Here is a 15,847-nt window from a genome sequence, read left to right on the forward strand (position 1 = left end):
AGCGGGTGCAGCGTGTCAGTGTGCAGTGCCAGCTGTCCTGGGTGTGAATCGCTTCCCCCTCCTCGTTCCTGTCTGGAAACTGTAAAGTGAAACCCATTAGTGCCTACAGAATTAGAGGAAAAGATGCCACATTTTAAAGAAGGGGGGGGAAAAAAAAGCGAGAAATTTGACATTTTCAGTTTCAAAATGAACTCTGTGGCCACCTTATGGATATGTATTTTATGAAAGGAAAAATCACTTCATTCTACATTTAGTTTCTTCTAATTATGCCCACTACTGTTGTCAACACAGACACATAATGGAGGGGAAAAGGGACATCCAGTCATGCCTTGAATTTTGTCCCTTTAATATTATTTTTTAATTCATTTTCATTCATTTTTTTTTTATTTACTAGTTGCTGTGAATGAAAAAAAATTGTAAACTAAAAGCTAAAATTGAATTGTAAAATTGAAACTAAAAGCTGTTTTACAGAAAGCTGCAAATCAGATTAGAATGACTTCAGTCTGAGGTTGGGCTGTTTATGCATTGTGGTTGTGATTCTCATGTCAATCGTTGCCAACAAAGCGTTTAAACTGCCTGTTTGTTTTTCACACATGCAATAAAGCAAAGGTCTGCAACTCTAGTCCTCAATTTCCACAAAAAAAAAAAAAGTAGATGGTGGTTCTCGGGTGACGCCTCTCTGGAAACCAAAGAAGTGCTTTGATAAGACGAAAAAAAAAATCCTGATTTTTCAACAATTAAATCTTCAAAACCAGAAAATCCGATGAATTTATAAAATCAATTCATCGTCCAGCGCTATGTTGAAGATTTACCGCTCGACTTTCTAAAGAATGTTGATAAATTCAGACTGTACTTGGGTACCGGTCCAGGAGATATGATGTAGCTTTAGCTACTGGCTGCCACTGCACCCAAGTGATGACCTGTGTATAATTTCAAAGCAGTCTGAGCAAAATAAATGCAAACATCAGAAAGGTGATCCTGTCATAAAGCAATTTATTCAGTTTAAGAAGGGTGGATATCACCAGCTTTATGATGAACAAGCCATGTTTGTTTTTAAAATAGCTGCAGTGGCTTAAAGGCTTTGTGTAAATTATCCGTTTGCACTGAACCAAACGTCCCTGTGTCAAAAGCTTTGCCAAAAAAAATTTACTGTCACCTTATGATGCTGTTATTAATGGCATATTACTACCGAGTGCTGGTGGCGCTTATTATCAAAGCTCATTGATTCCTGTAACTGAATTAGTTAACTTTAGTCTTTGCTGAAAACATCCATATTTGGACAATGTGCATTTTCTGTTTGTTGCGAGGAAGAGCTTTGAAAAAGGATAAGTATAGATAATTGGCTTAAAACTCAAATAGAGGGAAAACAGAGCTGTGAAGTTGGCGCTTTGAGTGAAACGCTGAACGTGCTAGAAATGACTGCGAGTGGAGCTTCAGGCGGAGCGGCGTGACATTGACCGTTTCTCTTCACTGCTCCTTGGTTGTCCGGGAATAACCGCCTCTCCTTTATCCCATCCGCAGCAGTGGAAGACAGAAAACTGTTTGTGGGAATGGTTTCGAAGAAATACGGCGAGAACGAGGTCAGAATGATGTTCTCGTCTTTCGGACAGATCGAAGAATGCCGAATCCTCCGGGGACCGGACGGTCAGAGCAGAGGTAAGTGCGCTTTTAGCGTGCAGGCACTCAGCTCTGAGCATTACAGTCGCCACCCCTCTGAACAGCCAAGAAGATATCCTCATTAAGAATGCATGGCGCTCCTTCCGTATTTAATTTAAACCCCCACAATCAACGAATCGAGAGCTTTTTTGTTTAATATATATATATACCGTCAGTAGAGTCCTTCCTGTCCTCCCCGTCGCTGTGACTCCGAGCCTCCACATGTCACGGTGAAGGGCTGCTGCACTCTCCGCCCGGCACAATGGCCCGTCTCCTTGGCAACTGCTGGCGGCTGGTGTTCATTGGCTCAGCTGGCAGACACCTCAGCTCAGCTGCTCCTTTGCCACCTCCTTAATCATACACTGCAAGGGCTGGAATTACCTCGTATCTTCTGCATAGCTTTTCTGTTGCATAAGGACTCGGATTGCAGTGAAATCTAGGCTATATAAATATAAATAGGCCTCTATATAATGCAGTTAGCTTCAACTTCCAGCTTTTTCTAGCTATATATGCAGTGTAGATGGTTATAAATGAGCTTTATTAGTTGTTTTTTTTATTTTCTTTTTGTTTCCAGGCCTGAATTATTTCAGCCAATCACTGTGTGTATGTGTTCATTTGTTTTGATACAATCACGTCGACCGTCTTCCCCTTGACACCACATAGTCGAGCCTCTTGGTGGCAACTTAATCTGTCGATCATTGTGCTCATGTGACCAGTGTTTACTGTTCTCCTCGTTGTGTTCTTTCTCCGTGTGCTAACCAGTGAGGGTGGTTCTGTGTGCTTGGGAGTTGCCATTTTCTGTACTGTAATGTCTGTTTTTTGGGGTTCATAACGAGTTGTCCAAACCTTTTTTTGTCTTGTTTTTGTTTCTTCTTGTCCCTCCCTCCCCCCCCCTTCCTATTGTTATCCCCCCTACAGGCTGTGCGTTTGTCACATTTGCTACCAGGGCAATGGCACAGAATGCAATCAAAACCATGCATCACTCTCAAACTATGGAGGTACTGTACCCCTTAGCACCTATTTCTCATTTCCCCCCTTTTTTACCCCTCGTACATTTTTGCTGCCCCCTTGTGTTGGAAATATGAAGAGCTTGTTCTATCAGAAATGAATTCAGTAGGGCATGAGGTGCATCTAAAGCAGCTGCTTCTTACAGAATAATTTAATAAAAGTAAAAATATTATTAGTTATAGTTCATAAAAATGCCTGTCCTCTTCTATTTAGAGCTGAAATAAACACACCTCTGTTCTGATAGACATCTAATGGTGGTTTTTATTTTTGTCTTTTTTTTTCCCGTCACGGTGAAAATAACCCACTCCCTTCAAATTTAGGTGAAAATAGAGTTAGCCCACCCTTTCCCACATCTTGGAAAAACTGGGGCTGTGTTGTCGTATTAGCCGGTGGAGTCTTTGTGGAAGTAGAGCAGCAGTAATTTGACAGCTAGGTCAGAGGCTCCCCAGTGAAGTGTTGGACCCGGTCTAATTAGGAGCTAAACCAAACAGAACGCTCCTCCTACTAGATTAAATTTAAGCCCCATTGGGGGTCACCACTTCCTACCCTTCTCTCCCTTCCTCCCGATATCATTTCCTCCCCGATTTTCTTAGCTGCCATGGGAGGTGCTGCTGGTGCAGAAGCCATTTTCCCTATCCAGCCTGGTCCCTGTCTGGCTCTCAACTCTGGGGGAAAAAAGCAACAACTTTTGCACCGCATGCCTTGTCCATGCGTCTGTCTGAACAATATGTGACTGTATGTTTGCGAGGTTCTGTGTAATATAATGCATTTTTTCCGTTATGTCCGCTGACATCCATGTTTGAGTGTTTTTTTTTCTTTCTTCTTCTTCTTTTTTTGTTTTAAACGTTGTGTCCATATGTTGTGTGATATCTGGACTGAGTTTAGCTCTGCAGAGTGCTAAAATTATTCACTGTCTGCATCATCGTCCCATGCCCCCTTTTTTGGAATGTAGCCTGGCTCAGCAATGCATGGCAGATGTCCTCTCTGTTAGCTTTGATATGCATGTGTGCAATGCATATCGAGGCTAATTCCTTTGCCACCATGTGACTGTGCAATGGTAAATAAAAGGTTAATGTCTTTGTGTGTGTGTGTGTGTGTGTGTGTGTGCTCTTTGGAACCAGTTTGACATATCTTACCTTTTTTACTGCTTCAGGGTTGTTCTTCACCTTTGGTTGTAAAGTTTGCTGACACCCAGAGGGACAAGGAGCAGCGGCGCCTGCAGCAGCAGCTCGTGCAGCAAATTCAGCAGCTTAACAACGCCTCCACCTGGGGAAACCTGGCAGGGCTGGGAACCCTGACACCGCAGTATCTCGCGGTAAGCATCGACGAACAAACTGTCTACACCTCTACGGCAGAGTTATAACTTCCAGTAGTAGCTACACACCTTTAAGTTTTTCATGCTGCAATCGCAAATGGTTGCAACCATGTAGTTAACAAAACCTAAAAGGTGTGGCAGGCATTTGGGTTCAAATAAAATCTAATGCAACCTGATGGATTCGTAATTTAGAGTTATAGAGTAATATTTAAGCCACATGTCAAACCCAAGGCCCACTATTTATGTTTCCCTCTAGACTCTAGAACAGCAGTGTCGCATCCACTTTCATTTTGAGCCATATTAGGATGATTAATGTCCCAAAAGGGTCGGTTGTGGCATAACATGTTAATTAAAACCCATTAAAGAATTGCTACAGCATATTAATAAATGGCTGACTTCTCAAAATTAAATACTGAACATATTTCCACATTATAATTTGGCACTATAAAAATTGAATCTGCTTTTATTTGATAAAATATTTAAGTGCACAACTGTTACCATAAATTTTAGAGTGTAGTGGGCCACATATAAAGCTATGGCGGACCAGTTTTGGCCCTCTGGCCTCGATTTTGACACACATGCTCCGAAGGGACACATAGATAAAACTTCAAAATCACATCTTATCAGTCGATTCAAATCAGTTTTTATTTGTACAGTGACAGTTGAAAGGATGTTAAGTATTTAATTTTAATTGAATAATTTTTATTGAATCTAGAGAAAACTACAGTATTTTTTAAGCTTAATAGATATTTTTCTCAACACATTCAGCCAAAACCGAGCCTTTGAGAAAATGTAGGATCTTCATGTGACCAGAAATGTAAATAATTTTGACGACTTGGCCTTAAAACGTGCGTAACTACAGTTGATGCACCCAAAACTAACTTTCATGCAAGAACAAATGGTAAATAATTTTAGTTTGTAGATGTGCAGAGCCAAAATACATAGACATTCTTGACTTTGTGGTGTTTTTAAAAATATTAAATATGGTTCAATTTTTCTTCTTCTACACAATTACGCTCCATCATATATGATCCCAATAGAATCTGTGTTTGTGGTTTTAAAAAGAGAAAAGTGGTCAATTGCTTCATTTGATGAAACAAATGAAGCAGAAAGTGAAAAGGGCAACATCTCTGCTCCGATGCATTGTCTGCTGTGCTCACGGTTTGTTCTGCTGAGCCTCATAGATGCAGAAACTTGAAATTGTGCGACGATCAAGTCTGATCCGTCCGCCCATTTTCTTGGCTCAGACTAGAAAACATCTTCACTCCCAGTTTGTGTCCTGGCTAACGAGGAAAGACACGTGACTCGCATGAGTGTTCTGCAACTCTGAGCCAAACACCATGTGACTCGAACATGAACAGACGAGCCGTTTGGCTTCTGCCAAGAAAACGAGGACAAAAACCTGGCAGGCTGCTATTTCGTCAATCTGAAATATACATTTTAAATAGAACGGCGAAAATCCTCAGTAAATATTTTAAAACATGCAAAATTCATGCTGAAATGTGTCCACTGGTTTCTATTTATATAGATTTTAAATAATTTAGAGATTAAGAGAGTGCTCTGTTTGATCTGCGTCTGGTTTTTTATTTTTTTTTTTCTGCTTTCAGTTGCTGCAGCAGGCGACATCAACCAGTAATCAAAGCAGTTTCAACGGCATTCAGAGGCTAGGAGGTGAGTTTTACCATCAGATGTTAAAATCCGCTTATCTCATTATCCGGACTGTTAAAGGGAAGTTTCTATGTCACCAATCCGACCATGTGGTTCAAGTATAATAAATCACATTGCTGCTTTACATCAGGGGGATATTGCACATGGCCTGGAGCTACTGTAACACTGCAAGGCCTTTGTATTGACAGCACTTTTCCATTAGTCGAGTTAATATAGTGCAGCTGTTGGTATTAAAAAAGCGATTCGAAATCCAGTGTTATATCTAAGGCTGTGGGGATTTTTTTTCTGCTGGAGCAGTAATTTATCAATTAAAAATGTGCATTTGTGTGACGGTACATTTAACTGCTTAAAAGAATGTTTTCTTCTAATGATAAAATGGAAATGTGTTGAAGTAAAAGCTGTGTGGGTGATTCTGCGGTTTCTGTCCGTCAGAGTACTTGGAACCTTTTTTCTTTTAGTTAGAACATTGTTTGGAACGTGGAAAGAAATTGTCATATTCATAACGATGAAAACTGGCAGGTTCTGGTGGACGGGGGGGGGAAATCAGATTTTATTGTGGATCAGTAGCTCTCTGGGTTGTCCTGCTGCTTTTTCAATTTGGGTTTTACACCTTTAACTGTAGGCTATGACAATTTGGTTATCATGATTAGAGAAAGTTATAATCCTTAGATTTCATCTACATTTTAAGAATAGAACATCTTAAATGTGCCTCAATTTTCCTACATGAATATTGAATGTTCTTCTATTGGCTTTTTTTTCTAGTTATTTTTGTTGTATTGGAAGAATTATATTACTCTAAATCTTGTGTTTCATGCTTGTTGCCTGACCTCTTAACGTGTTCAAAAACTTTTAAAACTAGTTTGTTGTCGTTCATTGAAACAAAAAATGGCTGCCTTATTTGCCGCCTGCTCCTTCAGGATATCAAAGTTTTACCAGGTGTGAGCTACATGACAAACAAGGACTCCAGTAGTTGTCTAAAACCCTTCATGTATAACATGTGACGGTTCTCTACAGGTCACTCAGTGGGGAAAAAAACCCCTAAAAATCCAAAAATAAGTTGAGTTATTTAAGAACCCTCTGTGAAACTAAATTGACAGGTTGCACTACTGCACAAGTAAATTACAGAAATATTTGGTGCAAATACAAATTTTTATTTTTTTTATTTCCGCTAAAGTTCTACATCCATGTTGTCTGTATGTGCTGTCAGATTCCTTGTTTGCACATATTCTTGACTAATGGAGCTTGTTTGATGCTGAAGGTTCTAAGTAATTCATCAAGTTAGTTTTTCAGAACCCACGTAGCTCTTAAGTTTACAACCAAAAGGTCAACAAGTCGTGAATTTAACATACTGAAGCTCTCTGTCTGCAGACTGCTAAAACGACGTAGCTTAATGTTGGATTCATCAAAGGCAGCAGAGAGAATATATTGTTTTATGCTTGCATTCTGGGCAGAAAATTGCGCTGCAAGAGAATTTGAAAAGGCTCACGCCTGCAGGAACAGGAGCTTAAACATGGCCGTCATCCGTAATTACCTCTGCTGCTTTGTATTTTCAGCAGGTGTGAATCCTCTTCAGCTGCAAAACCTGGCCACGTTGGCTGCGGCCGCAGCTGCAGCCCAGAGCTCTGCCAGCCCGACTTCAACCAGCGCTCTGTCAACCAGCAGCGCAGCCCTGGGGGCTCTCGCCAGTCCTGGTGAGTTGAAGTCAAACATAAGCTCAGATCAGTCGCTTTTTAAAAAAATTTCATCTATCAATATGAGTTTACGGCAGTGAAGACGCAGTTCCAAGCCTTATTTGCAGGATTCAGATCAAAGTTAGGTGGTTTTACTTGACCAACCTGCGTATTTGTGGTTTTCAGTTTATATTGGTGGATTTGGTGAATTTATTCTCTCAACATCATTTCCCCTCAAATGTATTAATGTTTTCTGTTTAAGATTTCCAAAGCCAGTCCTGTGGAAGCTGCGTTTCCATTGTGCAAAGTGGAATTACAAAAAAAAACCTCCAGTTTTTTGATAAAGTATTTGCACAAGGATGAGTTTTTTTAGTTTTTTTTTTTAGCTGTAATTGAAGTATTTCACAGAACTGCAATGGAAAACAGACATGTGACCAACAGCCTGATGTTGCTGTCGAAAAGACGACATTGTAGCAGCCTGTTTTCTAAATGACACATGAACAAACTTATCCACGTGTGATTTTAATTGAGTTTATTTAATGAAAACATCGCAATGGTGAAATTGGTTTTCAACATTAGAGGAATACCGACAGTTTTCCCCATATTTCTAATTGAAACTCAGCTACTGTCTTTCAACTGTACTTAAATAATTGACCACTTTCCTCATGAAACTAATTATCTGTGTATATATTTTAAATCTGCCTACAGGCTCAACAGCAGGGTCCAGTGCTGGTGCTGCCATGAACACCCTGGCCTCTCTGGGTACACTGCAGGGTCTTACTGGCACCTCTGTGGGCCTCAACAACCTTAATGCTCTCACTAGCGGTGTCAGTGGTGAGTCTCCTATTCGAGCGCCTCAGAAAATGCTACCCGTTAAATAGGAAAGGTTTTTTTCGTGCGCAGCTCATCAGTTTGCTTTGCTGTTCCAGGTATGGGGGCCATGAACGGAGCCCTGGGAGCCTCCATGGCCAACGGCTCGGCTGCAAGTTCCATGGATGCACTGACACAGGCCTACTCAGGGATGCAGCAGTACACGGCCTCAGCCCTGCCCTCCCTCTACAGCCAGTCTCTGCTGCAGCAGAGCGTGGCTGGCAGTCAGAAGGAAGGTGAATACATCCTCAACGAACACACGACACTTTCCCACACTCGCAGCGCATGGACAATTTGCCGAACTAGACGTAAATGATTACTGTTGAACACTTCCAAGGTCGTATGTAACTTTAGTTCCTGGTTTCTTACAAAATGGAGTAGGGCCAGAGGGCGCCAACCTGTTCATCTACCACCTGCCGCAAGAGTTCGGGGACCAGGATCTTCTGCAGATGTTCATGCCTTTCGGAAACGTGGTCTCTGCCAAAGTCTTTATTGACAAACAGACCAATCTGAGCAAATGCTTTGGTAAGTGAATATAGATTTGTTGTGTAATTGGTGAATAGGTGTCAGGATCTGACTGAGGCACCTTATAAAGTGGTTGGTTTTGAAAGAATATTAATTATTTTGGTGTAAAGATCAAAGTTTTATTACTCTTGGTAGCTTATTAAATACTTTGAAATCATATTTTATATTCAAAAGGTTCCATTTCCTAAAGATGAGGGACTCGATATTGGTGCAGTTTTAGGTTAACTTCTAGATTTTGCACTTTAGCAGCTTGACTTAGATGTGATTCATTCATTAGGAACTTGAGTCGAACCCTGAGTAAATCAAATCGATGCAACCCTAAATAAAAACGGGATGTGATTTACTCAGTGGTAGTCGACCAAGAGGCAGACCCCTTCATGTTTTCATCATGTTGTTGATTCAACAGCTGGGAGTTTCTCCTCAGCGTGTTCAGGTTCTGCAGGAACCTATAAATTATCTATTAATTAGTTCTCGAGTGCTACAACTGGCCACCCGGGATCTATAACATTTTATTACATATTTATACCCGTGTGCATTTTAGTTTAAGTAAGATGCTTATTGTGCAGCATTTTAAAACAACAATTTTGTGAAATGCCGTTAAAGAACGACACACGTGAAACAAGTTATCAGTGGGTTAATTAGTTGTCGATTGCCACCCTATCAACAACTTAATTGTTATTTCATATTTCTTAGTCAGTTTACACCACACAAGCTAATCTTTTGTTAGTTTATGTGGTGTCATTTTTATATTTCCCCCCAAATATATGGACATTGTTGAGCTGGATTTCAGAAAGTATCCCAGGAAAGTAAAATCTTAAACTGAATCCAGGATGCATGTGAATTTTGATGAATTTGAAAATATTTTTTTAAGAATCACTTTCAGCCCAAATGTCCATCCTCTTTAAACTAATGCAGAAACTCTATCAATGCAGGAAAGTTCCGCAGTACCTTGTCATTTAACTGGCAAGACTGCCCCCCACTGGTGACTAAATGTTACAACAATTAAGTCTATAGTCTAAAGCAGTGGTGCCCAAAGTGGGTCCTCGAGGGCTGGCATCCTGCATGTTTTATTCTCTCCCTGGTGCTAGTAACAGCCTTCTCAGCATGTCAATGTTCTTCTTAGGCCTTCTAATGAGCCATTATTTGATCCAGGTGCGTTAAACCAGGGAGAGAACTAAACCCTGCAGCATGCCGGCCCTCTAGGACCCACTTTGGGCACCACTGGTCTAAAGTCTGCGTGCCGACTTGAGTAAATGGATCCAAGCATCCAGACTGTCTGATTTAAACAAGCAGAGTGTTTTGGGCTTTGCTGTAAAGCACAGAGGGTCCTTCATGCCGTTTGTGGTATTAGTGCATTACTCAAACAATTTTTAAGACTGGATGACAATAAGCTTGTGTTTTGACCCCTCACCTCCACTCTATTAATGCTTAAAAGCTGCATCTAAGGCCGGAAACCAGCCAGTTTAATCCTGCTCAGAATAATGTTATGGTTAACCACAGTACAGATGTAACTATCAATGCCAAACAGCACCGTGTTCAGTGATCACATGAGATTTTAACGCGCGTTTGTTGTCATTTGTTTTGTTTTTTTAGGGTTCGTCAGCTATGACAATCCTGTCTCCGCGCAGGCTGCCATTCAGGCCATGAACGGTTTCCAGATCGGCATGAAGAGGCTGAAGGTTCAGCTGAAGCGCTCCAAGAACGACAGCAAACCCTACTGATCCTTGCCTGGGGCCTCCCCCCCAGCCCCCTCCCCAGCTCAGTTCTAGCACTGCTAGGGTAAGTTCACCCTCCTGCCAAGGTCACCACAGCAGAGACTCAGGGGGGGGTCAAAGGGGACAGGAGCCCACCACGGGAGGAAGACTCACCCTTTTCCTTAAACAGAAAAACGAGAAAAAAAAGGTTGCTAAGATCTCTCCACGTTTTTGCTGTATTTCATTCCTGCGGTTTTTATTATGTACTTTTGAGTCTGAAATATTTTAATGTATATGATTATTTATGACTATCACTGGAGTCAGTGTTTGCTGGAGGTATTTTCTGTCACTGTATTTAGTGGAGAGCATCAGATGTTTCCATGCCACTTCATTGCCTTCAGGTCAAGTGAGCCAGGTTGACTAAGGATCAGTTGTTGTTGTTGAAGGGCTGAAGCGAGGCCACACAGACCCTGAGCCAGAGCTTCAACCTGCTTTTCACTTCTCATCTGTAGTCTGTCTCATGTCGTGTCGTCGTGAATATCTAGCAGTCTTTTCCGTTTCCCCTCTTCTGTTTTTTTTTGTCTGTTTACATTCATTGTCTAAGCCATTTTAAGCTAGGCTACCTCTATTTTTTCCCCCCCTCTATTAACAACCTCCTCCAGTCTTTCCATCCATCCTCCAAGTCTCCCACAAGGGACTGGGCTCTAGATGGATCTCTTTCGGTGCCAAGTATAAAAGTATGTGCATGTCAGAGTCTGCCATAAGTCCTAGTGGTGTCACTTCTGTAAATCGGTGTGTTGTGTTTTTGTGTGTCGGGAGAGAGGGTGGGGGACGTGTTTACCCTGCTGTCCTTGCTGTTATGTGGTGACTTGCATTATTTTTTTTGTTTATTGTGCCTCATGGCTTAAAAAAAAATTCTTGTGCTGTGCCCCTAACTTTCTCTTCTCTCCTCTTTGTCCTGTCTCTCCTCTCTCTCTCTCCCCCTCTCTCTTCGTGTTTTTGTTCCTTTTTTAGAACAAATCTCCATGCCTGTTTGCTCATCATTAGCCTAGCATGTCTTCATGATGTTGAAAGCCAAGCCAAACCCCCTCTCCCTGGCCTCATCATCCCACCATTGTCTGTGATGTCTCTCTAAGCTCGCCTGACCAATACCCGGCCACCCACTGACCCTGACCTTAGCTCAACCTGATTTTTCTGCATGTATGATCATGTTTTTTGTTTTGTTTTTTTTGTTTTTTTTCTGCTTTTTTTCTATAAGAAAATGTGATGGGCAGGAGAGAGGTCAAGCATATTAATGTGAAAACTTAGCTGCAATGATTTCATTGAAGAGATGTTTTTCTTTTTTCCTGTTAATATTTTAAAAACCTGTGGGATTTCTAAGTTTTAATTTAGCTATGTATTTTCTTTTTACCTCTCTCAGTAATAGTTCACTTGAAAGTTGAATACAGGGATTGGCACACATATGTGCTATTTGGTGCCATTAGCAATATTTTGGCTTCTTAAAGGAAAAAAAAAAACAAAACAAAAAAAAAAAGATCCTACAGACCACTTTTCCAACATTTTTTCAAAGTCTGACCAGTAAAAGTCGCTCTCGGCGATCCCGTTTCGATCTCTACATTATGTGGGCAGTGTGACGATTTACATCAAGGCTATTTAAAATATTTTCTTTTTTTTTTCCATTTACAAAAAAATGAGTGTATTTACCTTTTTATTAAACTATCAATGGCACAATAAAAGGTACATTTGCTCTGCTGAGAGAAATGACTACCTACATGAGTCAACTTTTTTAGAACTGATTCACAAATAGACAATCTGTGGTTTAAATGCACACTTAGATTACCTATATTTTGTACCATTGAATCTATAGAGGTTTAACTAACAACCCAGGCACAACTTTGGGTTTTTTTTGTAGATTTTTGTTGTATTGTCATCTATGTTGGGGAGTGGGAGGGGGGGGGGTATTTTCAGTTTATTAGTCTTTTTTTTTTTTTTTTTTCTTTAAAAAAAAAAAAAGGACTAAAATTTGAGTTTGGTGACCATTTGCGGGTCATTTGTAGTAAATTTAGTAAAATTCGGGTTTAATTAAAAATGACATCTGGTTTAAGAATTTTAAGGGTCAAATTTTGAGGCTAATTTTATTTTAATTTTTCTTTTCCTGTTATATAAAGTGTTCGACTTCAAAGGTACGTCTTGTTGACTCTGTGAATTTTTTTCTTTTCATTACTAACTTAATCAATGGATGTTTCACTTTGGTTTAGTTTGGATTGCCTCATGTTTGAAAAACGATTTACAATGTCTGTTAATCATCCATGGACAATGTTTTCATATTTCTTCTTCCTTTTTTTTTTGATTGTTGAAGTGCCCATGTGTCAAACTCTTTGTTTTTGAATACACAACTTTTTTGGGGGTTTATTTGCTGTAATATCTAGTTTTTCTTTACACACACACACACACACACACACACACGCAACACTTAATGTGGTTGCATCAGTGGGAGCCCCTGAAGAGGAGATCACTTGGACAAAAACAACCTGTGGGTCTCTGCACATTTTAGACACATTTTGCTTTTTATCTAACCTGTTTGCTGTTTTCTGATTTTTGTTTTTGTTTTTTTTGTTTTTCGCATGGCACATTTGAAAAGCTCCACCACTTTAGTGTTGGGATACAAATACATTCCATTATTCTGCACCAAGTTTACACTTTTTATCAGGGTGAAATTTTCTCTCTTGTGCTACACATTGTTAAAACAACCCTGCTAAAAAAAAAAACCAATAAAAAATAACCACTTCACCCACCCTCCACCCCTTAAAAACAAAAAAAGTAAAAAAAATAAAAATAAAAAAAATAAAAAGGGTTCCTAAACAAACTGCTTACCTGGTGGCGCTAAAGAGTTGTCAACTCAGGGGTTTTTATGTGTTTAAAACTTCAACACGCAGGATTATGACACAAAATGCACACTTTTCTCACCATTTTTTTGAATCTTTTTAAGTTGGGATTTTTTTTCTCCTTTTTTTTGGTTTTCCTTTTATTATAACCCAAAAATATATATATTAAAAAAAATAAAAAATACCAAATTTGCAACAGCGCTCAAGAAAAGTGTTCTAGTTTTGTAAGGAAATGTGAAGCACAATTGTGGGAGCTAAACACTTTGACAGAATGTGGTGAGTGTGTGTGATTTTGATCCAAAATTTTCAAGGTACCACTGATTTCTCTTTTAATATGGGCATGTGCTTTTTACAGTGTTTTTTCTATCCAAATGCAATACAATATTCAAAGTGCCATATATAAATATATGTCTAGAAACTGCCTACACATTGTTATTAGGCCTTGGTTTAGAGGTTGCTGCAGTTTGCCTTTTTTCCATTTAATTTGTTTTTTTGTTTTTTTTCTGGTCTGTTAATGCCAGTGTCATAAAGCCCTTTGTTACCTGCTAATGTCCCCACTTCCCCCACTTTCCCTCTCTCTCCCTCTCTCTCCCTCTTTCTCTGTGCTGCGTTATTGGTAAATGTGTTTTGTGATGTACTCGATTTGAACAGTTGGTTTTTAAAAAAAGATGTAGATAAACAATAAACTTCCCAATACATTTGAAGGTTAAGCGTCTCAGTGCGTATTGAAACACTTCGTGATGCCAACTCTGTTGTGATCATCTGTTTTTGTTTTTATTTTTTTCCCAGAGGGGGAGGTTAAAGTTGAAAAGCGAGCTGGGGGGTCACATGTTAAGACAATTAGATCGCAGGTGTTTTCCAAAGTAGTTCATGGTGTATTACATTTTTTAAAAATCTATAAAAACAATTAAAAAAAAAAAAAAAAAAAGCACAATGTCTAGTCAGAGCAGTCCCAACAGGAACTGGACTCACTTCAGGGGCTTCCATCTCAAATCTCCATCAGCTCTAACAATCACTTTGACTCTTGTCGTTTCTCATTTTGAAGTGCTTTTCTTTTTTTTCTTTTTGTGTGGGTAGCTTTGCATCTCTGTAGATGTGTTGATCTGGGGGGAAAAACAAGTTAAAGACAAAAAAAAAGCTTATTTTCTTGTCTACTAATCAGTAGGACTTTATTCATGTTCCACCAATAATTTAATCGATGTTTCGTCTCGTCTCGAGGAAAGCCAAAGTGAGTGCATCTTGATGTGAGCTGTATTATACACACAGTAGAGTTTATTTCTGTCCAAACTTTTGGAAAGAGGGTGGGATTAAAAAAAAAGACGTATACAGGCTGTCCCGATTTCTACAACTGGTTGTTCATATGTATTTTGTACCAGTGAAGCTTTTTATATTGGAAATTAAAGGAAAAGGAAAAAAAAACCACCTATATTGAAAAGAATAAAAAAACAAACATGTCTGGCCTCTCAATCTGGCCTTGCCTTGACCAGGTCTTGAGTTTGACCTTTGGCGATGTCTAGCTTTGATTTTTATTTTATTTTGTCCCGCTTTAGCCTCTAAAAAGATGCCTGAGTTTGATTATTACTCGGATCTCTACATGGTCCTCACTTCGTTAATCAGTTTCGGGGGAGGGTTGGGATCCTCTAAATCGTGGTAAGTTTGATGTTGGTGATTGTGCTTTCCACATAATTTAATGGTCAGGATTTTTTGACACCTTGTGTGGATAATTGTCTTAGTTTAAAAAAAAAAAGTTGCGTGTTTAGTTTAAAGCTTTGCTTTTTACTTGTGTAGTTTTTTTTGTTTTCCTTCCCACCATAGCGGAGTGTGTGGTTGGAAGATTGTTTTAATTTTTCTTTTTTGTTTTGATCAGTGTTCGTTTGTGTGGTGTGTTTCTTTGCCTCTGTCTCGAAATTAAACCATTTCCCCTAATATGGACTGTGTGTCTTTGTCTGTTTTGTGCTCGTCCGGTGTTGTACAGACATTTTATGGACCACCCTCCCCTCTCCCAGTGTGTCGTGTCTCTCTTGTGCTTCTCTTTGCTGTAGCCTTTTTCAAGTGAATCGAGCTTTTGCAGATCTGATGTCAAGGTTGTTGAGCTCCTTTGGAGCCAATAAAAATAAATGTCCACTCCCAATATGCGCTAGACATGAAATTAGAGCAGAAATCCATAAAAAAAAATTTTTTTCGGTTCTTCTTAATTTACTTTGGTCTTGACCTTAAACACACTTAAACCAGATTGACCAGAAATGGAGACGATGTTTCAACAGGATCACTTAGTTACACGTTTCATTTTCAATCTGGCCTTTGAAAGTGGAAGAAAGTTCACTACAACCCACTTAGAAGATATAAAAATCCACTGCTTGCTTCTGAGAAGTATCGTACTTCCTGAGCAAATTATTCAGCATTTTTGGGGATAACTGCATAACATGTAAGGAGATAAACGCTGGTTCTGTGGCATCACTGTCCCAAATGACAACCTAAGATGCCGAAGAGCCCCAATATTGATTACCGTTTCTTAATCCATGTGAGAATTGGCTGTTAAAAAGGTTTTGTAGGTAT

The 15,847-nt window shown here is 39.6% G+C and overlaps 1 protein-coding gene across 7 annotated transcripts in view; it reads left to right on the forward strand.

Moving 5' to 3' along the window:
- The window catches only part of LOC103465795 (CUGBP Elav-like family member 2), a 36,757-nt gene extending 21,534 nt beyond the window's left edge, over window positions 1-15,223 (forward strand). For 3 of the 7 annotated variants that reach the window (XM_008410960.3, XM_008410965.3, XM_081607903.1), the window contains exons 5-13: window positions 1,522-1,656; window positions 2,575-2,654; window positions 3,818-3,979; window positions 5,587-5,650; window positions 7,201-7,338; window positions 8,026-8,151; window positions 8,247-8,423; window positions 8,566-8,712; window positions 10,306-15,223. In XM_008410960.3, the coding sequence (XP_008409182.1) occupies window positions 1,522-1,656; window positions 2,575-2,654; window positions 3,818-3,979; window positions 5,587-5,650; window positions 7,201-7,338; window positions 8,026-8,151; window positions 8,247-8,423; window positions 8,566-8,712; window positions 10,306-10,433 (1,157 nt within the window). In that variant the 3' untranslated portion in view covers window positions 10,434-15,223. The remainder of the gene's footprint in view (window positions 1-1,521; window positions 1,657-2,574; window positions 2,655-3,817; window positions 3,980-5,586; window positions 5,651-7,200; window positions 7,339-8,025; window positions 8,152-8,246; window positions 8,424-8,565; window positions 8,713-10,305) is intronic. The other 4 variants (XR_001776688.2, XM_008410964.3, XM_008410963.3 and 1 more) reach the window with 4 other exon arrangements.
- The last annotated feature ends 624 nt before the right edge of the window (window positions 15,224-15,847 follow it).

This window comes from Poecilia reticulata, chromosome 6 (genome assembly GCF_904066995.2).
Source record: "Poecilia reticulata chromosome 6, P_reticulata-male-v2, whole genome shotgun sequence".
Lineage (NCBI taxonomy): Eukaryota > Metazoa > Chordata > Actinopteri > Cyprinodontiformes > Poeciliidae > Poecilia > Poecilia reticulata.